The following is a 25,313-nucleotide window of genomic DNA, read 5'->3' on the forward strand; positions in this document are numbered from 1 at the left end:
ATCTCACAGCCTTTTAAACAATTAAAACTTCTGATGTATTTTATCTATATTTTAAACACTTCATAAATATGCTTTGTGCTATCTGCAAAGCTGTCTCCTCTAAGCAGTTGTGGATGTTTAATTCTCAAAAACTGAAGTATTTTGAAATATTTAATGTGGTCATTTTGTCTAAAGAAAACCTAGCTGGGCAGATGCATGGATGTGATAGGTTTCTCTTTTGGTGTGTGGATGTGGAAGTGTGTTTTACAACTAAAATATAGAACATTTTTGTCCTTTCACCAGTGTAGCTTCTGTTTTCCACATAGAGCTATTTGAGGTTATTAATTTTCTCACTGTGATAGGGTGATCAACCGTCCTGTCAAGAAAATGGATCTCTGTGTCACCCTTTAGCATGATTAAATGGAGGCACATCGCTGTGAGAAAATACCAAATTTTCATGAGACAAATGAAACTGTAGAAAGGAGTACTTTTATAGACATTATTTCATTTTAAAATCTCCCAAATGGCTGTCAGTTTATTTGTAGGAAATCATTACAATTAATTGTGTATTTTCTGCTAGTAATTTGGGGGGGGAAAGGGGGGGGGCAAAATATTTAAGACTTTTTTCCCCTCTCATCTGGAGATTTGGGGGGAAGGATGTTGCTGGGACGGAGGGTTGTAATTTTCTTGTATTTGGGGGTTTGGCGTTTGGTGGTTTTTTAGGTTTTTGGTTTTGTTTTGTTTGGGGTTTTTTTAAGGTAAGAAATCCTACACTGCAGCAATGAGCAGGGTAAGGGCTGTCGTATGCTAGATTGCTAATGAAACACTCTTAAGAATATTTCCCACCCTGCTCTGGTTGAAATTTGTTGTTAGGTTAACAAAGAGTTATCTCCTTGACATCTGGGTGCTGGAGGCGTGGGGTCAGCAGTAGGAATTAGCTCAGCCACTAGCTGCTGCCGAGCACACAGCACTGTGCCGCTGCCAGCCCGGGAGTTTTCCTTCTGGATCCGGTATTAATTGCAGTTCATCGTGTGCTGTGCAAGGACAGCCCGCTCCTGCCTGTCCCAGGGATGGCAGAGCTGTGAGTTGGGACAGAGCTTGTGGATGCCCACTGGTTCGTTGTTTGCTGTTTAGAGTTGCAACGTGGAAGTTCTGTGGAAGTGAGCCTGTAATTTGAAGGATACTCTTGAAATCCGTCCTTGGGGATCTAATGAAGGGTTAACTTCATATTGCTGTAATCAAATGAAAGGCAGGCGGGGGGAGGGTGCAGCACACCGAGTGCCCCCATGGTTTAATTTCCTACTGGAAGCAGCACATGTGTTCGCTCTTCCTTTCTTCCTCGCCTGGGAGCCGTAGCCGGCGCGGGCGGTGCGGCTGGGGTCACCGCCTCGCCTATTGATCAGCATCCCGCCGTCCCCTGCACCAGCATCTGCTCTGCTGCCTGCTCCCCGCGCCTGCTGCAGTGCATTAGAATAGAAATCCATAACCAGAGCTGTGCTCATCCAAGCAGGGGAAGAAACTAAATTAAATGGTATAAAACAATCTTGGATCAGGAGTTTGTGCCAATTCATCTTGATCTAAGATGTCACACCAGGCTCTGTCTGAGCACCTGGGTGAGAGGTGGCTGCTGGGAGCAGGGAGGGAGCCGCCATCAGTCACTCGCAGGGGTGCCCTTCGCCGCGGTACCCCAGGGGATGGGGGGTGCTGGGCCTTGGCAGGAGCTGCTGCCCACCCGCTGGCTCCAAGCTCCCCGGGCATGGGGCAGGGAGGCTGCAGTAAGGCAGAACCTGCCAGCGCTCCATATGCAAATGTTAAGGAGATTATGGTGGCTGCAGAGGGCGGGAGCAGGATAAGTGAGTGCTAAGCAGTTAAAACTGTTACATTTCTTGCTTTGTCTGTTACAGCCCATTTTCATCCTCCAAAGGCAGTTCCTATTGATTTTTTCCTTTTTTTTTTTTTCCCTTCCCCTACCATTGTTAAGCTTTCCGTTGCTTTTCTCTCCCTTTTGCCTGGCACATCGCAGTCACAACCAAAGCATGGTTGCCTGAACATGGATAGTCTTCAAACACAGGTTCTAAGATTTCGTTAATTTTCTTGTAGGTGATGTTTTGTTTCCCATCGAGCCATGTAAATGTCATTAGCAGAGAGAGCCGTACAGTGCGACTCACTAATTCACCCTTCATTAATCCGTAAGCTCAATAAGTCTCATTCAGTGCCAGGTGATGCCTTCCGACTTCTCAGCAAAGGTTTAGCAGCAGAATGCTGTAGGAAGGATTAAGACTTTGTTATTTTTGTAGAATTTATGGTAGGGCATTTCCCAGTACGCCATGAATTAGTCTTATAGGTAAAAGTGAATTGTGCTTGTCAGAGTAAGTGAATACAGTGTTTCCATTCTAGTCAATTTCTTCTAAAATTTTATTTACTCAAAGAAAAATAAACCAACCAACCCAAAAACTTCCTCTGCTTAGTGAAATCCAAAATCCCTGGGCTGTATTACACTAATGATGTAAATCTCAGTTTTATTTGAAATTAATAATACAGTGAGGGTTTTTTTCCCACTGTTTTTAAGAATGTTTGTTAAAATAGCATATGTAACATTCTAGTGTACAAAAATACTAGTTTGGTTTAGTGGCATATATTGTAATGCTAAAATTTAGTGACAATCTGAATGTGACAATGGATCCTAAAATAAAAAGGTGCTTTTCTATAACCAAGTAAGTTATCCTAAAAATCCGTCGTCTTTAAAAAAAATATTACTCGTTATGCAAATTTAAGATGAACAGGAAGCAAACCAAAAATCACCTTTCACAAGAACTAAGAAACACAGAATTCCACAGATCTTTTATCAACTCAACACATAAAACTATGAAATCAGACAGTTTTCTGTTTTTTCTGGTGATTCTTTTTTCCCAGAAGATCTTGACAGTTTTTGAAAGGTGGGTCTCGTTGGAGGCAGACCTTGCAATAAGTGGTTTTTAGACTTTTGTCACACATTGTAAGTTTTGAGAAGTAAAATGGAATCATCTCTGCTAGCCGAAAACCCTGGTAAGGGCAGTAACAGTCCTGAAGATGTGATTTAAGTTAAATGTAAACCTCTTATTTTCTCTGGGAAACAAGTGTTTTTTGGAGTAGTGAAGAACAACCCTGCTTTTAATTTTTCTCATATTTCTTATTTATCATTTTAGGTTGTCTGTCTGGTCTCCCACAAATGAAAAAAATATCCACATCCTATGAAGAGAGACGGAAGCAAGCCACGGCCATCGTTCTGCTGGGGGTGATCGGGGCAGAATTTGGAGCTGAAATTGAACCTCCGAAACTTCCCACTCGGCCACGTAGTTCCAGTCAAATTCCTGAGGGATTTGGTTTGACTAGCGGTGGATCAAATTATTCCTTGGCAAGGCATACATGTGAGTACCCTGAGTACTGGGTTCCCTCACTGGTGTTGAGGGCAGAGGGGCGGGGAGGAAGGGGTGTTACTTAGATTTCAGTACAAACTGGTTCATTTAAAATATCCTTTCACTGGAAAAAAGATGAGAAGTTTTGAACGTACAATAAGCCACACCACAGAAAGAGGTTGCAAAGTGCTCATAGAGTGAGTGGGACAGAGCGGTGGAGCTGGTTACTGGGTGTGGGGTTTGCAGTGGTGCTGCTGGGAGGGAGGCACTGGCCACGGGCAAGAACCAGTCTGTTGCTTTCTGGTAGTGGCTGGCTCTTCTGCTGCAATTCTGACATCCTTTATTCTCCTCCCAGTCCAAAACACTTGCATTTAGGACTTAATTTATGTATTTCATTCTTTTTTTTTTTTTTTTGTCCTGAAAACATCCCTTGCATTAGTAGAGACGGAGGAAGGAGACTGTCAGCACTCATCCTGCCTCCTCCATTGACTAATTGTCATTTCAGTGCGTGGCAGGTCTTGCTCTTAGTAGAGTCGTTCCCCCTGTAACGAAGCACTGGCAAGTGTGCTCACTTCACACGTGTACATTTTGAGATGTGGATCAGTAAGCTATAGAAAAACATACTTGGTGATGAGGAGCGTGTGTAGGGGAAAGCATGCACGATGTCTGATGTAAAAATCAAAGATTAATGGAAAAATAGTGGAATTCAAAGTGCTATATAAAATGTAGTGGTCTGGTCCTATATTAAAATCAGTACTGTAGTGTTGATTCAATTACCCTTAGTATGGATAGTAAACATGATCTTATCAAAGATGGTTACATATCTATGCACTGAGTATCTGATGTTAATTGTGAAAAATCTACTAGAAGCAAATGCAACTACAGGGCCCTGGTTTGTACAATTATTTTGGCTGGGTTCCTGAGTGGGCAGGTATTTGGCTTTTTTATGTGGAGTCTGGCAAAAGTCCCCTTTATCATCTCTGTAAGATCCCTCCGAAGTGCTACAGACTTGTTGCCAGTATTGCTTGAAAAAACATCTGCTATCTGGTTAGCTGTAAAATAATTCCACAGCAGCAGATTTCTCCTCCTGCACTAGTTCCATCTTCACCTGATGCCCAAGTGCCTTTGAGGAAAAGTGAAAAACACAAATAATTGAAAAGCGGCATATTGTCTCAGCTGAAAGCTATTACGGGAGAGGACTGGTAGTAATGATAAAAGAGGGGGACTGTCCTGTCTGAAGCCCTGGTTACGTGAGCTGTACACGCTTACTTCCAAAGTGCACTGTTCAGTGCATTAAACCTCAAAATGATTTGGAGGAGCTGATTGTCTCACAGGGCAGTATTCTGTCCCTTTAGTACAAGAAGTCTTGAAGGCCTTGTCTGCTGCAGCATGATTGAGGGCATGCTTTGTGTATTCGTTTTGCTTGTGTTTGTGCTTGCTTGTACTGGAGAGTAGTCTCAGTCCTGGGGTCTGTGTCAAGCTGCAAAGACTTCTGGTCAGAAAAGGTGCAAAAGTCATTCTGTTCGTTGTTTGGTTTTTTATGCCTTCTACTCATTGTTCACTCCAACTCATCTTCCTACAAAATATGCAGATAATGAGTTCCATTATTATCCAACAATGATAAATTTTGTATTTTTGTTTTAATGAAGCACAGGGCAAGTGCTGCCTTCTTAGTTACATAGTAATGTAATACTATAACAATAATAGACAAACAAAGCTTGATTACTGTACTAATAGGGTCAACATTGTAGACCATTCTCTTCTGCTGAGCCTGTTAGGACGGGGTGGCCTGCAGCCATGCTGATGAGTTCCCTGAGCCCCCAGAGAAGGTGGTGCTGTGCAGCCTGCCCACAGGGAATGGTCCGTGGCCCACGCAGCCCCAAGCAGTGCCCAGGAGTTATGTGAGAGGGTGTTAGGTGGCACACAGCAGCACTGAGCTAGCGGCCATTTCAACTGAATTGTAGAAGAACATGGTTAGAACCTCAAAATCATCATGGAGCACTGCTTGAGTCACTGGTGTAGGCACAGCCTCCGTCTTCCACGTGGTAGATGGTTGAAATTCATCTTCTGTGAAGTGTGGTGCTTCCTCCGCTGACTTTTGAAAGGCCGAGGAAAGGCTGGTTGAGAGAGCGTGCACACAGCACAGTGCTCAGATCTGAGAAATGTGCGGTCCTGGTTGTGACAGTGTGGAAGTGCAGGGTTGGCTGTGCAGCACTTCACAAACCAAGTCATATTTCTGAGAAAACTAGCAAAATGTTTGATTTTATTTTTTTCCAGCTGACATCTTCATGTAACTCATATGTAGTTCCACTGCTTTAGTAAGCAGGAGTATTCTGTCAGCCCTTTGCAAGCTGAAATAAAAAGTCTGGCAGTTCTCTGCTTTCTCTTTGTTGGCAGTTTCTTGCACATATATGGAACTCTGCTTTACATACTTGTTTGTTTGGTTTTAAACTGGGGTTATTGGGGGGGGGGGGGCGGTGTTTTTTGTCTTTATTTGGTTTTTTTGTGTTCCACTTCATTGCCCGTTTTGAGTTTCTAAGTTATTTGTCTCTTCAAATGGTACCAGGAGATGAAAGGATGGAGACGACTTCCCTGTATCCCTGGGTGAGCCAGCACGCGCGATTGTCTGTCTCCCAGTGGACAAGACAGGTTTTTCCTTGGTTTTCTGTTACAGTACGAGGCTTCTTCCCAGACTGACACTTGGGCAAAGAGTCAAAGTAAGCTTTGTTTGTCTTTTAGAGTTTCCTAAAATAACAGGATGCTGACATCTTTCTTAGACTCTAAGCAGTGCAGAGTGCTCTCTACATCGTTTGGAAGTTGTCAGTGATGCAGAGATCAGCTTTGTCTTCTATCTTCCAGTGGCATGCTCCACAGGTGAAATTAGGTTTATTTCTGCTTTGCTTCCAAAAGGCTATAGAGCCTAGTATTGCCTAATCTTCCATGGAAAAGAAGTTGGGTCACTTCCATCGACAGTGCCTCGTCTTTGCCATTCTCACGGTTATATAGGTCTGGTGTGAGCCCGTAGTTGATTGTGCTGCTTTGTCAGAAGCATGGCTGAGACACTCGGACCCGTCTTTGATCCTCCTGAGTTCTTTCCTCCAGCGTCTTTGTTTATCTATTTGCGTGTTATTTTTGTTATGTCAGGTGTAGCAAAGTTGTAAGCTCCAGCTTTGGGTGCCTATTAATCATAATCTCAGAAACACTGCACAACTGTCTGGCTGACTGATAGGTTGAAATTCAGTCTTTAATGTAGATGAAGCTTGACACATTAAATGCTGAAAATTTAGATCAAGGCTGTAAGGTAATGGCTGAAATAGATGAAGAGCCAGAGGAATATCAGAAATAAAGACTGCTGGGAGGGAAAAAATGCAGGTGATACTGGGTTATGCTTTTGGTTGATGATGGCATTAGCAGTAAACTTCTTTATCAGGTTTTACATACAGCGTGCCCTTAGGATAAGAATGTGATGTAAGTCAGTATTGCTGTCTTGCTGGTGTGACCTGCCCTGAACCCACAGTACAACGTTGTGTTTTCTGCAGAGTTAAGAAGTTACTGTTTTCTCAGGTGTTTTGTTCAGGTCGAGCACAATATGCCAGTACCTTGGACAGCAGGAATGGTACTGGGAGCAGCATTGTTTTGAGGCATTTCCCCCATACCCCTCTGTGCCGCATCTCACCTAGAGAGCAGGTGCTTTGGATAACCATGAAGCAGAAGGGTGTCGGCGTGCTGCCCCGGGCTGGTGTTTGCATTTGGCTGTCTGCTCTGGTCCTGTGTGAGCCTGGTCCCCAGCACAGCTGTGTGGGGACTGACCTTGGAAAGGGGGCAGGGTGGGTGAAGCCTTGCCAAAATGGAAATACTGCCATGCCACAAAATGCTGTTCTCGAGGTGGTTTTATCTGTGATTGTATTTGTTAAAAGACCCTTCTCAACTATATTCCATGTATGTAATAGTGCAGAATGTAACAGTTTAAAAACTGGACAGTTGTTCAGAAATTCAGCTCTTTGAACAAGAAAAAGCAAATTCCTAGTACACGCTCAGAGTTACTATTTTTCTCTCTGATATGTGTCCTATTATGACTTTCAGACACCATACTAAAATACAGGTTGTTTCTTTTGTCTTACAGTGATACAGAAAATATTGTTGGCCCATCAGAACAGATGGGCCAAATATCAGATTTGATAAAGCATAGTCTGATCACATTATGACTTACTGTATTAAAGAAAATAATAATTGTGATAATGTCTTTTTGTGAGTGTGGAATTCTCTAGAAATCCACGCAGTGACCTTGCCTGGCAGCCTGCATTAATCTCTGTTGACCTTACGAATAGTTCATGAGATATTTAATTATAAAATGCCACCCAAAGAATTTCTCATTACAGATGCACCACATCACACTTAAACTGCAGCTAATGCTGTTTTTATGAAGTTAATGGGCTGATAAATCTGAATGACTGTTCTATCCTGAATATGGAAATACTTGATTCTGTTGTTAATGCAGTGTCTTTTTCAAAGCGTCTGCCATCAATGTAGTTATAAATGATAAGCGTTTTGCCCTTTAACTCAGTGTCATATGCAACAGCATGTTCACGGCATCGAGTTATTTATATTGGTTTTGCAGGCTACATGTACGTACTTCCTTCCAAAATGAATTTTAGGGTTTCCACATTACATATCCATGGCAGTCACTCCAGTTTTGCTAGCTTCTGGATTAAATAAGCTAGCCAGCAGTTAGGTTCTTAACACAGACTCATGATACCATTTTTCATTTTTTAATTATGATGTCCCAAATTCATAGCAGCTGACCTTCTTGCCTGTTAAGCAGGAGGGGAAGCAAGTAATATTTCTGGACAGAAATAGAAATATACCTGTCTGCATAATTGCATAGGGTTGTACTGCCTGTTGTTAAGACGCTTTTTTTCCATTACAGAGACATGTTTGTAAAATGTTACACCTTTGAGCAATTACCTTTAGACCGTTTGGCCATTGCTCTGGAAACCCTCAGCCAAAACAATTAAGTCATTAGATTAGGATGAAGAAAATATTTTTTTCAAAGTAAATACAATTTCAATAATATTGGCAATTTAGCACATCTGTGTTTGAAGCGGGGATTTGCCATTAAGGAAGCACGTTTCGCATTGGCTATGTGTCTGCCTTGGCCTTTTCTGCCCTCTCCCAGGGATGTCCCTCCAGCCAGAGGGTGGCAAACCCGCTACAGTGAGCTAGGCATATGGGAATGGGGCTAGAACTGGAGGAGGGTGGGAGAGAATAACCAGCCTGTGATGAGGGTTGCAGGCCAGGTCTCTAGTTCTGGTACAGGACCATTGCCTTACAAAGTGGCTGAGATATTGCCCATGGTGGTGTTTTCCTCAATTTTGGATTTTTGCTCTCTTGCAGTATTTACTGCCTGATAGTCAGGCTTCGCCACTCAGTAATATCTTCTAAAAGTTTCAGTACTGCAGTGTATGGAAGCCTTTCCTAAGCAAGGTATTTGTCTTAACATTAATTTCTATTGGAGTTGTGTCTGCGTATGTTAGAGGTTTACCTTTCAAGATGCGCTATGGCTTTGCAATCCATTCTTACACACGTAGGCATACAAAAAGCAAGAAAGCGCAAGATTACTTGGGGTGTGCAGCCAGGTATTTCATGTGTTTCGTTAAATGGAGTTTCCAGCATTACAGATTTTTGTATAGACCCCAAAATTGTTTCATCTGAAAACAGAATTTAACACAGGATAAACTCAGGGTCTCAGTGAACACAGCTCGGTGAACAAGGTAGGCTCCATCACCTACCTTGAAGCCTTTTCTAATGTCTTGTGATCCATTAGTTAGGTACTGTGAAAATATTACAGTTGCCACTCCAGCAAGGAGAAGGCAGCCCCTGGTGAGGAGGAGGTGACTCCCCACTAACTGTATGCACCCACTGGAGAGCCGGTAGGCTGAGCCTGCAGCGGCAATTAATACAGACGAGAGAGCACTTGGGATCATCACTTATGGAAGCAATAAATCAGTTGTACACCTGAACAGCAGCCTTTCAGAGCAAATTAGGCAAACTGGCTCAATAACTTAATTTAAACAAAAACAAAACCACAACAGCATGATTAAAGCAAATAACTGATTTTATTGTTCATAACGAGCCTGCTAGCAGCACATGCCATTCCATTGGCGGTGTTTTTATATCAGTTATGTAGAAAGCTGCTCAGATTTGCATGAATCCTGTGGTTTGTGTCATTATTCTCCTTCTTTGGATCTGTACGTTTCAGTCAGCATGCTGTGAAATCCAGTGTACTAGTAAATGTAAAATGTGCTTTTTTCCTTGAGCTGGTGTGATTAGGTCAGTGTCAAGCAGAATTTTGTCCCTGAAAGGGGTGGGGGGAGAAGGAAAAATGGTGTTTATGAAAATCCATATGTTATCCTCAGAGATAATATTTAGAAAAAATAGTCAATCTGTATGGCAGAAAATGGTCAATCTCTGCGGCAGATGTTAAGCCCTAATTTAAATCTGGGATTTTTTTCTTTTTGCTTTAGCAACAAAACCAAATCTTAAAAATTGTATTTACCTTTTCCCCCAAATCCTGTAAGGGCTGAGTGATTTAAATTGTGTATTTTTAATCAGAGATTTCTTTTTCACATATTTAATAATCTGACTATTGTGATGGGTTGTATCTCAACAAACTAAAATATCTTCTTTGTGTTTGGGTTATGAGGAATCCTCAGCACCAAGTAAGTCACTGTCAGTTGTGTTTTCTACTGGTCTATGCACCACCGTCTGTAAGTGAAGGCTCAACTTTGAGACTGGTACCCCATTTGGGGGTAACAAAAATTCAAGGTGCTGTATTTTTTCCTCCAACTTCAGCCTTCCAGAGCCCTGCAGGCTGTTCAGACCTGCCCTGGGTTTGTTCCCCAGGAGGGTGCCAGGCCTGCCGAGAGGTGTGTTGGTGACAGCTGTCCATAACCCTCCTTGTGTCCGTGGGCTTCATCTCTATCTGCTTTCTGTTTCTAAAAGGTCAAGCACAGGCTCTCGTATGAAATACTGGGTAAAATGCAAACGCTTCCACCAGAGAACGCTCACACTTTCATCTCATGTGAAAGAAACCAAAGCAGCTTGGTTTCTTCAGTCTGCTTGTAGGGCAGCAGCACCGCAGGACCCGTTGTGCGGCTGCATGTGGGCGGGTGGAGCAAAGCCTTGTAGCTGGGGCTGGGGGAGGCTAAACCCAGCGAAGGAGGCTTGGGAAGGTGCCCGAGGGAGAGTGAGCCCGCCCAGGGCTGCGAGAGCCACTCTGCCCATGAGAGCAGTGGTCTGCACCAGGGTGCAGTGCAAAGGAGGCACAGGCTTGTTTGAGGGACAGCCCTGTTTTTAATTCCAGCGGTTAACGCTCAGCCTTCAGCCCCAGTCCTCCGGTGTCACACCCCGTTGCAGGCTGCAGTTTTAGGGTAACTGCCAAGCTCGCCCAGTCAGGCACGGGGGGCCGGGGCAGCAAGGCGTGCCTGGTGTGCAGGGGGCATGCTGGAAGAGGCTGTGTGCCCACACGGCCCGTGTTACCTGCAGCGTGAAGCACGTGCCTGCTCGGCGCCAAGGGCCTGGCTGCCCCGCAGTCCTGTGCCCCGCTCCGGCTGATCCCCGTCTCCCGCAGGACTCGGGTCTGCTCGGCCAACAGCCGAGCATTTGCAGGTGCAGCTGGTTTTGGGGAAGCTGTGGATTGGTGGTCATATAAGGGTTAAATGTAAAAGGTTCAGTGTTGTAAGTATGCTGAAAAAAAAGCTGTAGAAATGTGTCAGATAGGAGTGGGGTTTTTTAAAACTTAAAGGGGCGATATTCTTGTCTTACAAATAAGGAACGGAAGTTTTTCTTGTAGAAGTATGTGAGGTATATCTCAGATATCTGAACAGAGTATCACAAGAGATATACAATTGATCACTTCCTAAGAAAACAAAATGTGTATGAATTTGCTGCTGATCTGATCATGCCATCCCCTAATACCCTTTGAAAACACTGCTGATGCCACCAGAGTCAGAGATTTTAGTTTTCTGCAGTTCTTGTGAAACGGGGTGGTTGCACAGGTGCAGGATCATGTTGACGCCTGGTGCGAAGGTATGGAGAACACAGCCCCGCTGGCTCTTGGTGGTCTGGATACATGGTGGTTTATGGTGAGAGGCAGTTAAAGTGGGATTCTCTCTTTCTGGTCCAGACACACGAGCTCCTTTCCGACACCCCAGAACCCCTTCCCCACTCTAGTCACATCTCACTTAAGCCCCCAATTCCCCAAAAAGTGCCTTGCACGACAGGGTGCCGCATGCTGCACAGGGTACCTGAGGGATCAGCCCTTTGGGGTTAGGTCCAGTCCCTCAGTGGTGCTGTTCCCATTGCTCTTCACAGCCCCTGCTTGAGCTGGGCTGAGAGATGAAACATTGCTGAAAACCTCACAGCATTTGTGAGCTGTATAATTGCTGATTTAAGCTCTTATGACTTCAGGCTTCCAGCCATGTGTTTTCATGTCCTGAGGGAAATGTATGTACAGGAAGCGGCTGTAGCTCAAGAGGAGAATACCTGCCTGAGTAAATGTAATATCAGGCTAGCGGGTTGTACCATGATTAATTTGAATGTTTTTTATTTCCACATGCTTGCGAATGTGTATGCGTTTGCACCCCTTAGAAACGGCATTTATATAAAGATCACAGTCCAGCGGCATTTCTCAGCACTGAGCAGAGCTGCCAGGGTTGCTCCCTGTGCCACCCCAAGGCAGTAGCAGATGATACCCACTGCATCAGCTGGGCTCGCCTCTACCCGCCATGTCCCAAAGGGACTGTCTTTATCAACAGTCCTTGCCTATGAGTATCTGGATATTTAAAAGCACTTTCTGTAATACTGATTTTAGCGTTTAGGTGGGAAATTCAGAAAAATAGATATATTCTTTTTGTTGTTGTTGTTTATACAGCTATTTTGCTTGTTTCCTATAAAGAAATTTATTGTCAGAAAAACAGAACTGATGTTTGCCAGTACTATGCATATCTGAAGGAAGGGATAGCTTCAGCTCTGGGGACAGGTAATGAAGAGAACTGAAAGCAGTGATGCTTACCTATTTGTTGTGCTAGATAATTTTTCTATTTTGCAGCTGCTCTTTTCCCTGTCTCTTCCCCCAGGCTCACTGGGCTGCTCCAGCACCAAGCATTTTGGACTGGCCTGGGGAACTCATTGCTTGAAGATGTTTAAGGGTTAAGCATTTATGGAATGACAAGGAGTAATGAAAACTGCAGTAAATATAGGATATGTTGAAGGGTCTAACCCTTAATGCGGTCCAGCCTGCTGACAGTCCAGGGGTGGGAGCCTGGGGGTTTGGGGGCAGTTCCCTTATCTACTCGTCTACAGTGGGAGCTTTTGTAACAGCTACTCTATCAGCGGCTAACAGCGAGGGGACTGGCGAGCAGTCCTTCATCTAGTCCAGAGTGGCATGTTCTATCTCCACATGTATGTGAGTGCGTATGTGTGACCATAGATTTTGAAGTATTTTATTTTGCACATACTATACCAGTGTTACTTTCCAACTTTTCATTATATATGCAATCTTTCCATATAGGCATCTGAGTTGCGTCACTTGTGCAACCGGCTGGACTTAGCACTTACAGTGTAAAAAAAAATCTTGTTTACATATATACTTCCCCTGTTCATTAACTTCAAAATTTCTTTAATTTTTATGTTTTATCAGCATTTGTGTTCATCTTTGTGAAATGTCAAAGCATGGGATCACATAATCAATTCAAACATGTATGACTTGAGTATCATATTTGGGATTATCTCTGAGATGATGGTCTGCAACTGGCTGGAATAAATTGCTGTGGAGAACAGCAGTAAAACTTACAGAATCACAGAACAACCCAGGTTGGAAGGGACCCGGAAGATCATCTGCTCCAGCCTTTCGTGGGAAAGGGAGCTGAGCTGAGATTATCTAGCATGGTGTCCAATCAAGTCTTGAAACCCTCCAGCGATGGGGACTCCACCATGTCCCTGGGGAGGTTGTTCCAGGAATTGATTGTTCTTATTGTACAAAAACCTCTTTATGTCAATATGAAACCTTCCATGGTGCAGCTTGTACCCGTTGTCCATTGTCTTATTGGTGTGGCTCTTTGTGAATAGACAGCTTCCATCCTCTTTGTAGCTGCCCTTTAAGTACTGGAACATTGTGGTGAGGTCCTGCTCAGCCTTCTCTGCTCCAGGGAGAAGAAACCCGGCTCCTTCAGTCAGTCCTTCAGCCAGTCCTTGTGTCCCCTGCAGCGTAAAGACGATGGCACATTGTCTAGGAGTACAATTTCAAACTGTCTAACACAGCTAGGTGCTGCCAGGGAAGCAATCCATCAGCACCGGCAGTGGGCTGACGCTGTAGTAAGTTGGTTTGGAGATCTATGTGTTAGAAAACTAATCGCTGCTCGTGTGGTTATCTTTCTGTTGCTGTAGTTACCAGTTTAGCATAAGAGATGGTGTTGTCAAAGTCTCTGTTTCAAGCTATAGCTTGGATGGGTTGTAATTCAGAATGTGTAGCGATAGCCAAAAAGAAAAGGAGCCATCTTTACCCTGCATCCTGGCCTTTGGAGAGCTTTGATTTCATCTTGAAAACTACTCAAGTACATGCAAATGTAACCCCTTGCTCCAGTAATGCCTGGTCACTCAGGTTTTATTTTCTCCAAAGATAAATCTGGTTGAACCAATTACAGGGTTGCCCTATGAAGAGCCTAATGTCAATGACATCAGCTGCAGCACAGACCCAGCTATAGGTGTGCTACCAAGACTGAGGGGACAGGCACCGCTGGGGTGACAGCCTGGGGAGAAAGGAGCAACTTGAAATAGCTGGACTGCCCTGAGATTTTGCATTGCTCACATGGCTTTGCAGCAGTCAAGAATAAAATACACATCACTGTTGGTGTGGGTATGTTTATGTATTGGACAGCGGTGCTATGGAGAAGGTTAAACTGTGACCCCTGCCTCCTGCAAGTTGCTGCATTGACTTGACTTATTTCATTGATATTGTGCATCTTCTGCTGTCACGGGGTCACAGCTTGTCCAAACTGCTTAAGAAAACTCATTAGAATTATGTGTAACAGGAGAAAACTTCTGAGATTAACAGGGTTTGGTCAGTGCTGTTATGGAAAAAACAGCTACTTCCTATGAAACTATGATCATTTTAATGGAAGTAGCTTTATTTAGAAAACGTTATATAATTTAGATTAAAATAAATAACATGGTTTAATAGAATTATGCAATTAACAGAAATGAAAATACAAAGTTTAATGCACAGTTATGACCCAAGTTCATACTGGCTTTCTCCTTCCTGCTGGATTATAAACAAATTTTGGATTAAAATGATGATAGTTTACTCTTTCTATAGTACTGTAATAGAATTTCATATTTAGGGGAAGAGTGCATTTAAGGCAGCATAGTTGGGTTCTCTCCGTAAATTGAAACAAGTCTGATCTAAAACTCATTTACCATCTTGGAACAGAATTGATCTTGCTTTCGCATTTGATTCCCCCACTGCAGATTTTAAGAGGAAGAAAAATGGCATTGTTAGGTCAGTTGAACTAGACCAGAGTTAGACAGAAAAGACTGGGAAACCAGCTATTATAAACATTTTCTTCTTTTTTCCTTTGTCTCCCTTCCTAATGAATTATGCAAAATCTTACTGAAGTTTAAAGCAGCTTAGGGCAGTGTTTGTCTGGCCCCACTTAGGAATATTCTTTGCTCTCTATTCACGTAATGTAAAAAGCAGTATGTATTACACTCTTTAATAGAAATGCTGGGAATTTACTGCATCTTGGGTTGGCAGTTCTGACCTGTTAAACCTCTGCTAAATTTCCAGAATTTACATAGATAATTTACATGGGAAAAACATTCCCCTTAGCTTTAAATAACATTTCTGGTGGTGGTAAGTCTTCACAGTGGATGAGGACGCTTCCTTTCTGATCAGATATGAGGCAAAACCCCCTATTTTTTTCTTTTATTGCTAAAACCCAACATCTTAGCTGCCCAAAAAAGCATCGAGGTGTCTATGTGCCACATTCAGTTAGGAAGCACTAACTTTTCAAACCCTTGAGAGGTTGTTACAAATCTCAGGACAAACTTTGCTTCCCTGTGCAGCGGCAGGGTGGCGGGCTGGGATGGTGGAGTGAGCTGAGAACGGCATCATTGCCTCTGCTGTGCTCCAGTGCCCATCTTGTAGCGTTTGTACACTTGCAGATGTTCATCTTTTCAATACAAATGCAAAAAAGGACTTAGTCGTTCATGTTGTTTCAAATGTTCATTTGCTAATCGCAACTTTTGCTCTTTTTTTAGGTAATGGGAGCCTCAGGTGACGATTTAAATTTTACTGATAAAATAACCAGGGACTACCTTTCTCTAGATATTTTTCAAAACTGTTTTACTTCTTGCATATTTGTGATAGAAGGGGCTGTTGCTCAGCCCCGGGAAGGGCAAAGCCAACACTGCAGTGGCTGTGTGCGGAGCAGCAAGCCCCACGAGTGGGAATTGTTTCTCTACTTTGCAGCGGCCGGGAGGAGCGGGTGGGCGCTATCGATTGCCTGCACAGTGAATGTCCTATTGTTCTTGGCTGCTGGCAGGTAGGAGCAGCCTGCGCTGCCCCTGGAAAATCTTGGAGCATCAGGAGTATTGAGAATTAATCTTGAATCGTTGCACAGCAAGTGAAATGACACAAAGTGACCAACCAACGACGCAAGCCAGCGGTCCTTGCGTGAGCCACAGATGGAAACCTGGCAGCTGTCTTGTCTGCCCGGCAGGACAAAAAGGCTGCACAGCGGTCAGGCTCACCCAAGCCGTGGCTCTGCCTGTCCTGCCCCGGCACCCCCTCGGCTGGTCACGCAGTGCGCAGTGATGGCGCGGCTGCCCCGCGCTGCAGCTCGCCTGCCGGGGAACTCCGTAGGGTTGTGGTGCTTTCCCTCGTCCCACGTGTACAAGTTGGGGACCGGTTCTCTTCACCCTCTTTGCTTTTCTGCTTTTATGCCAGAGCAGTTCAAATTTAGTTCTAAATTGTTTTTTACTTTGTATAAAATGCAGTCTTGTTACCGTCATGCACAATAACTACTTCGCTTCTTAATATACTCTAAGACCATACTTTTCAAAAGAAAGAAAAAACCTACTTATCCATGTGAATTCTGAAATTATCTTAGAAGTTACAGGCATTGCACCTGTTGCAAGAATGGTACTTAAATGACTTGAAGTCATCAACAAAAAGAAAGTCTCTTCTAGCCCACATTCACTTGAAAAAAACCTGAGGGTCAAAATTACATTAAAGGCCAGAAAAAATGCTGAAAACGGATTCTGTAAAAATTAGGAAATTTGACATTATGGTAGGGGGAAAAAAAATCTTTTCATCACTAAAACTTCAGAAAAAAATCTTCAAATAATATGACTAGTTAATCATTCTCCAGTTTTTATACCTGTCTTGAAAGATGAGAGAAGATGCGTAATAAAAATTCACTGCACTAGAAGTAGGAAGGGATTAAGGGATACAGATTTTTAACCCAGCTATCCAATTTTTATTTCTCTTTCTGTGGACATTTTTTACAGGTAGATGTTAAATCAGTAAAAAAATCATCCAGAAAGGGTCACAATTTGGTTTACATTCTTGCAGAAAAACATTCTGCCCACAGACACAGGGAGAGAGGGCAGACTGAAAAAAAAAATATGGCTATGATTCTTTACTTCTTTCTTTTTTCCATAAAACTGGAAAAAAGATGCAAAGCAAGTTAAATCATATGCCTGGAGTCCATCATTTTTATTTAGTTGGATACTTGATCTCGTGGCAAATTATGAGAATGGGCATCAGTGTTATCAGTGTCTCGTTCATGCCTGTGCTATTGATTTTCCTGAGCAAATTATTTAATTTTTTTAAATCTATCAGCAAAATGGGGATAACAATGCTGACTGATGTAATATGGTCAAAGCTCTTGAGATTCAGCAAGGAAAGACATTTCAGAAATTGAGGGGCTGTATGCATTGAAAATAACTTACAAGCTTTGGTATTCATGTCACATTTTCATTAATAAAAATGGCAAAAGGAGCAATGACTCAAACCTTTATTTTAATGTTCAAGTAAACACATGAATTAGCAGGCAGACTTGTACCTACGCCTCAGTCTGCTGGATGCAGCTTTTTGTACAGGTGTCTGTGTGCTGTCACGTAGGGTGTTTCTTGTGAGGATATACAGAAATCATTTCAGGGAACAGGCAGATTTGCTATCTCTATCCTAAATGTTGAAAGTACTTCGATACTTGTGTCTAAAATTTTATTCTTCTCCACTGGCTGAGAAAAATCTAGTCTGGTTCTGGTACTCCTGGTAGCTCCCTGGTACTGACATGAGGGTCAGCTCGGTCCAGGGACAAAGTCTGCGCTCTGGGTTACCTCCTCTGCTGCTTTTTTTTTATTATTTCCATATGCTTGTAGCATAGGTGTACCAATGCAGAATGAAACATTTGGAACAAAATTACTTTAATACAAATTTTTATAGGAATGGCATTTCCTAAGCTATGTTTCTGCTAAATTATGGCTTGAAGTAATTCTGTCTAGCAAGTCACACCCCGGCCTTCAGTGAGAGGAGTTTTTGTTGGTTTGTTTCTTAATGACGTTTTATAACAGTAAATCATTAAAGCTTAGTGTTTTTCTAAGGCAGATTTTAAAAACTTTTTTGTTTAAAGAGGGTGATACTATTTAGATTTCCAGCAAGAAAGACTGCACCCCCTGCTTACAGTAATTGCAGAGCCCTTCCAAAAGCAGGAGGAGCACGTTCAAGCAGAGTCACATCTGCGTTCTGGTCTGGTAGGATCTGTTCTGCCACATCACTGTTTTGGCCCAGACTTCTACTAAAAGACCTTCATTGCCTGTTTGTTGGCAGCACAGGTGTGTAGGTTCACTAAAAGATGCTGAATCAGCACCAGGCATGACAGGGACCTGCCCTGGCAGCGCAGGCAAGGCTGCGGGTCCAGGACATGTTAGTGTGGCTGCTTCTGGTCCTGCTCTGCATAATGGACTCAAAGGTTAAGAGCAGAGGGTCTCCGCAGCCCCAATCAGCAGAGCTTTTCCAGGGCTAATTACCTCTTTACTGCACTGACTCTAATGTGACATGTTTATTGCCTTAACTAACAACTCATTAGCTTAGTTGATGTTTTTGTCAATATTAATTCATTCATTTAAGCCAAGTCAAAGCTTAAACAAAGATGTCCATGCTAAGAAACAGGCAGCAGAATGACTTTTGTTTAGTTCATCTTTTTCCTTAGCTCAGTTCACACAAGGTGGGTTTCAGCAGGAGCAATGCTAGGAGGATTCCTGTGAAATTGGTAGGCATGTTTCATTGCAGTAATGTTTGAGTAGTCACTTTTTAGTTAGGTTCTTAATATTTGAGACAATAAAATTCACACAAACTAGAGCTTCGTGGCCTGCTGTCCACTTCAAGAAGAAACTTTCAGGTTTTGTTACACATGTATAAGGGGTTAGCGTGAATGGACTAGAAAAACGTGTCAGTTGTTGGCTTTTCTGAATGCTTGAAATGACAGGTGGCTGGCTTATTTAATAAACAAAATGAGCAACTTGTAGAGGACAGTTCTGAAGACTAAAGAAAAACCTGTTAAAATCAGTAGTTATCACAATAGCAAGCTAAATGAACATTATTAAGAGGTTAGAATGAGATAACGGTAAATTATCTTGAAGTGTTGCTTGGTTTTGCCCTCCTACCCATTTATATAAATGTAATTATTTTTATTTTAAAATAATCTATTAAATTAAATTATTAGTCACATTTCCTCAATAAGTGGAACCTGGATTAGAATTCAGGTATGTTGACATTTTTGGGGACATCATTTCTCTCTTTCCCCACTACTCCCTTAAGCTATATTTCTTGCTAAAAGAAAAAAAAAAAAAAAGTGTTGTGGAGAGGAGGGAGAGAGTTACTGAGGTTGGACACAATGCTGTGAAGCAGTTGCAATGCAATGCGTGTGTTACGCATGCAGCCCTTGGAAGGGAGGGGATGGAGCGGGTACCTTCCATGGCACCCCCAGCCCCCACCAGCTCCCTTTGCTGCCTATGGTCCTCTGTAGCCATCGTAAGGGTGTGTTGTGAAATCGGGGGGGAATTACAGATCTAATATTATAACAACCCTTTAGGGAAAAATACAATATTTGTTTGAATTGTTTGAATATTCTGCTCTCTGATTTGGGAAATTAATTTGTCTTGTTATTCTAGGTTCTGCTGCCACTTTCAGTAGGGAGGGGGATCGTTACCAGCTGTGGTTTGTTTACAAAGAGGTGACCTGAGGGGACAGTGCTGAAGGCAGAGTCTCTAACATAAGTGTCTGAATGGCCAAGACACTAAAACATAACACAAATGACCCAAAATTCAGTTCCTTCACCTGCAAGAGATAAATGTTTGAGCTTGCATCTCTAACGGACCTTAACCACCAAACGCTGCGTCCTGCAAAGGTGGGAGACGTGTCTAGCAGTTCCTGCTGAAACTCCGCCACAGCTGTTCTTTCAAAACAGAGTTAGAGGTGGCAAAGCGAGCCCAGCTCTTCGGTCTGGGGCTGCGGAGCCTGCCCTGGTACCGGGCGCCTCCTGCCCTTTCTGGAGAGCTGCCTCTCCTATCTGCCAGTGCTCGGCATCAGCGCAAGGGCAGGGCTCAAAGCCAAGCGCCGTGCTGCGGCAGCCCTGCCCCAGCGCCTGGGAGCACTGCGTCGCTCACGGCAGTGGTTGAATCATCATGTGTAGGACATGCATGAGACAAGACTGGTGGTGGGCCTAGAAAGAAATGGGCTAAAGCACACTTTCCTATATGAGAGCCAATTCTCCATTTTAATTGTTTTTATATATATATATATATGTCTAATGCTTGTTTAGTGAGGTGCGACACTGCAGTGGTGAAAATGATAAATCTTGTGAACTTTCAGGCAACTTTCTCAGCATTTATTTGTGGGCCCCACTCAGGGAGATTTCTGCTCAGGTGCGGCAGGCGGTGCTGTTAAATGCTCACATGCTGTGGAGTGTTTCCGTACCCGAAGACCCAGGCACGGTTCTGGAGCTGCTGAGATCTGGGAACAGAAGTGGTCACAAACATCCCATTGTCTATCCCAGGATGGAGTGATATGGAGGCCTTACAAAATTCCCTTTCCCAAATCCAGCATTCCTAATCCCTATGCATCTGCTGTGGCGGAGGAGGTATCAGTAGGATGTATATTTTGCAAGGAAGAGAAGCCCTTGCTGTAAGATGGGGTACCTGGCTCCTGATTCACCCGCACCCGGGAGCCAGCGCTGCTGAGCATCTCGGTGATGGGCTGGGGACCTTTGCCGGGCTGTCACCAGTGCGCTCTGCTCTGTCCTTCCCCCTGCTCAGCTTGTACCGGGCCAAGAGCGGGAAAAGTGGGCAAATCCCCGGAGCTCCTGGTCCCAGGTTATGAGCTTGTCCATGCGTGTTTTTCTTCCTGTGTTGCGGGCCAGAGCTGCCTGCCAAAGCGCTGCTGGGCATGAGCACCGGGGCAGCCGCTCTCCTGTGGGCAAGCGGCCACGCTGCTGGGGTCCGTGCTCACCCTGGGCTCGGGGAAGGGGCACACAGCATCGCTTTTGCAGCGTTGGTCACTGCAAGTCCCCAGATGGACAGTTCACTTGGATTAAACATCACGTCTATCAGTTACTGAGGAGATGTCATCGTAGTGCAGCGCAGGATTTTGTAATTAAAGAGCTGACTGTGCCACCTCTCCTGAGCCCTGCGCCTGCAGGCATGTGGCACGTTTGGAAACAAGAAGTCGTTGTGGCAACTTTGGTGACTGACTTTTGCTGTTTCTCACTCAGTTAAGCCCATCTAGCCTGGACTGCTTCTGGCTGTGGCTGAGATACTGATGAAAAAGTGTGTAATCTCAACATGGTTTATTTCAGCTGATGTTTTCCCATGTTTAATCTTTTAAGCTTGTTTTTCTTAGACGCCCTTTCAAAATGATCTACCTTTTTTTCTGAAAGCTTTTATTACATATTACTACAGATTTTCAGGGTTTTCTTAGGAAACGTCTATTTAAGGGAGGAGTTTTATTTAATAGTTTCTTTTTGATTTTGATGTTTTGGTTTATTCTCACTTTTTGCAGATTTTTCAGGCAGAAATATTTAGGCATGTTAGAGAACTTACATGTTTTCAAAAATACATTTAGTTTTATTTCTTCTGTAGTGAAAACACTGTGTTTAAGACTCACCACTGGCAATATTGGTGTGGGTCTGTTTGATTCAGATCACTGTACTACGCAGACAGATTCGTTCCAGGAACAAACTGGCCGTTGGTGGGATAAAGCCAAAATACTGTAACATTTGAGCAGGTTTTCATAATATGTGTTTCTTATCAGTATTTGCAAACAAGGCCAAATCCATTCTGCAACTCGTTTCACTGTCCCATCCTCTCCCATTCTGCATGACAGGCAAGGCACTGACGTTCCTGCTGCTGCAGCCGCCCAGCCCCAAGCTGCCTGCGCACAGCACCATCCGCAGAACTGCCATTGACCTTATCGGCCGCGGCTTTACCGTGTGGGAGCCCTACATGGATGTCTCTGCCGTGCTGATGGGCCTTCTGGAGCTCTGTGCAGATGCGGAGAAACAGCTTGCTAAGTAGGTATTGCTTTTACTGGCTTACAAACATTTACTTGTGTCGTTTCTGACCTACGCATCTAGGTTTTGCAGCAGTTGCTTCAAATCCCCATGGCTGTGGTACTGGGCAAGAAAGTGGGACAAGGAATAACTTCTTGTTTCAAGTTTTGTTTTTGAACCAGTACCACGTAAATTACAATTTCAAGCCTGCCTTAGCCTGGCTCAGTTTGCAGCCTCAGGCAGCTCCTGTGGGCGATCGCGGAAGGGAGAAGAGGGTTTCACTGCAGCAGGAGAGATGGAGCACTGCGGTGCTGGCTTCTCCTGGCGCTGTGGGTCACCACCTCTGAAACTGGGAGACACCAATCACTTGGTAGGTGTTGCTTGGGGCTACACAGCGTTCATCTTCTGGTCATATTGCTAGTAATTTTGAGAAAAGAAGAGCATTAAACATTTTTGTATCAAAAATATGTCTGTCCCTTTAACATATTTTTTTAACCTTTCTTAACTGTAAAAATGGTATTTTCAGAAGGTATTTGGTATTTTTCACCGGTGTGTCTGAATATATGGATATTTTTTCCCCCATGGTTTTGCAAGCCATCCCATCAGGATGTGAATTGTTTTGGAAAAGGTAGTTATTTTAGGAGCGCTATTAATATCATCAAGGTAACCTGTAGATTCAAGGATTGCTAAGAAATCATAAACACAATAGACCACAGCCTGTCTCTAGGGTCAGAGAACAACTTATTAAAGTCTCTCAAGATTTATATGGTATGCTGTCTTGTACCTCTGTTCTAACCTCCTTGAAATAAAATCTTCTTTAAATTAGGTATTTGGAATTGGGGTGGGGGGCAAATTTCAAGAGAAAGTGCGATGCTTTGACATAAAATGCACAGCAAAAAGGTAATGCTGGGTTTTGCGGAGTTTTTTGTGCATGAACTCTTAAGTACCTGTTTGTTCCACTTCTTCAAAATTACTGTAACTGTACAACTTCTAGTTATGTGTACACAGGTACGTACACAAGTTGTTGCACTCGATCAGGCCACGTACTATCAATCACACCATCAAATAATTATGGCTAAATGGGTAAGTGAAGTCATTAAGATGACTTGTGTAATAAAGGTAGCATCTTGCCTTTTTTTAATGCGTTTGGTGTTAAGATAATGGGATTCTTGAATATTAGCGCTTGGGATTTATTCAATGTCTGCAACTTTGCAGGACAGGAGTGGCCTTTTTGTTGAGTATCTGTGATTTTTTGATCTGAGGGCTAAATGTAATAAATCTTAACTGCGGCCCCAGTTCTCACATGAACAGTCTTTACTCACACCAGTAATCTGATTAATGACAACAGGCTTGTTTGCACAGGAAAGAGTTTTGCAATATAGTCCTTATTTTTATTAATGTTTGTTGTGAAATTGATCATCCTGTCTGAAATTTAGTTTAAATCCATCTGAACAAATTTTTCTGTATTTAGTTTTTATTAAAAAAGCAAACCACTTAAACGTGCAAGTGGAGAGGCTCTCATTTCTGTGTATAAATAAAGAACAAATGAAAAATCACTGTAAGAAGCAACCATAGTAGGCTGTTTATATGAAATAAAACAATGATACTATGCTTTATGTAATTGGCTTTGAAAGCTATTTCAAGCTTTCTGCTTTTAATGGAAAACCTTGAAAAATATAAGTGGATATACGTTAGTGCTGCTGAGACAAAATTTTCATTCGTAGGTACATGGCTCTTGCATAGGACCAAATTAGTCCTCCGTTTGGACATACAAAACATGTAGCTCCTGCTGTAGGTGGAGAATTGCCTCGAGCAAATACAAATTTCATATTTATTTTGTTGTCAGTACAGATTAATACTGTAGTATATTAAAGTTCTGCAGACATCCACTTGGAAAATTACGGTTAATAAAAATATTTAAATTTAATAATAATCTTCATCACATAACATCGATATTTTCTATATTTTTTTTTCTAATAAGACCTCAGCATGTTTTTATTGTGAAGCACGTTTATGTTCTTAAATGCATAGGCTGTTAGAGCTTCACAGTCCTGCATTCTGCATCGGTGCTGATGCAGCGTGTTTCCATGCAAATACAAACGACGGGGTGGATCGCGACGTTCAGTTCAGCAGAGCTGTCCTCGTCCACACCAAGCGCAGTCCATGTGCTTTCTTGGTCTGGCATCCCAAGTACTGTGTGAATATTCCCTAGCTTTTTTAAACATGTTTCATGCTTAATTTTTAATTTATGTAGTGCTTTCTACATAATATTTTAATTAGTGATGTTCCTTAAGAGTTAATCTGTAAACCACTTGGTAATTGATAAAGAATTCATTAACAGCGAAACAATTTCATTCCAAAAGGAAGAGGGCTGACTGGTCTGTGACTTCCTTTGCACAGTTTTTGCTTGGGGAGGGGGGGAGTTGGGGGAGGTCTGAAGTAGTGTCTGAAATTGCCAAGGTCATCATAATTGATTATTTGAGAATTAATTTTACTGTATTTCTTTTCATAAAATGCAGAGGCTCATTTTAGCAGCAAGTAATATTTTGCCTGATGGCATTGCTAACATCTGACGAGCTTTCTGGGTGTACCCTGAAGTGCGTGGGAGAGGAGAGTATTACATGAAAGCAGGAGATGTCTGCGTTACCTTAAAACTATTTAAAAACTGCATTAGGCCTTCAGTGGTCAAGTGAATGTTCGTCTGCATGTAAAACAGTGTGCTCAGTGGAAGGAGGGGGTTTGCTTAGCTTACAGGTATTCTCGTTTACAGCATTGCAGTAATAATACCACTTTAGGTATTAAAAAAAAATAATCCTTAAACAATTAGGCGGTTTTCCATTCTATTCTAAGGCTATTGTTTGCTAAATCACAGTAAATACTGTTCTTTTATATCTCACTGCGTGAAACTATTGAATACCCTTCTAATTAGAAAATAGTGAGGTTTTTAAATAATGTATGTATATTTTTAGTTACTTTTCTATTTTAGTCAAGGATTTGTTTTGCTGGTAGCAATGGCATTTAATGCCGTGATCACTTTTACACGCCCATAGCATGTAACCTTTGCATTTGTTTTCAAATCCTACAATACTGAAAACTGCTCTATTATCAATTAATTTTATTTTACAAATGTACTTACAAATACTTGCTTATTAACACACACATTTTAAATGCTGTGTGCAGTAAGGAACTGGCCAGGGTTGTCTTAATAAGATGTATGCATTTTATCATCCATCTGTGGAGGTGTTAAGGTTTCTGACTTTCTTTTATGTGATACTAAGGCAGATATTACCACCTGTTTTATGTACCAGTTTTAATTTCCTCAAGGTTT

General features: G+C 42.7%; 1 protein-coding gene across 4 annotated transcripts in view; it reads left to right on the forward strand.

The window, feature by feature from the left end:
- The window catches only part of WDR7 (WD repeat domain 7), a 142,030-nt gene that overhangs the window by 73,467 nt on the left and 43,250 nt on the right, over positions 1 to 25,313 (forward strand). For all 4 annotated transcript variants that reach the window (XM_040580958.1, XM_040580957.1, XM_040580955.1 and 1 more), the window contains 2 exons: positions 3,165 to 3,386; positions 21,820 to 22,006. In XM_040580958.1, the coding sequence (XP_040436892.1) occupies positions 3,165 to 3,386; positions 21,820 to 22,006 (409 nt within the window). The remainder of the gene's footprint in view (positions 1 to 3,164; positions 3,387 to 21,819; positions 22,007 to 25,313) is intronic.

Source organism: Falco naumanni, chromosome Z (genome assembly GCF_017639655.2).
Source record: "Falco naumanni isolate bFalNau1 chromosome Z, bFalNau1.pat, whole genome shotgun sequence".
NCBI lineage: Eukaryota > Metazoa > Chordata > Aves > Falconiformes > Falconidae > Falco > Falco naumanni.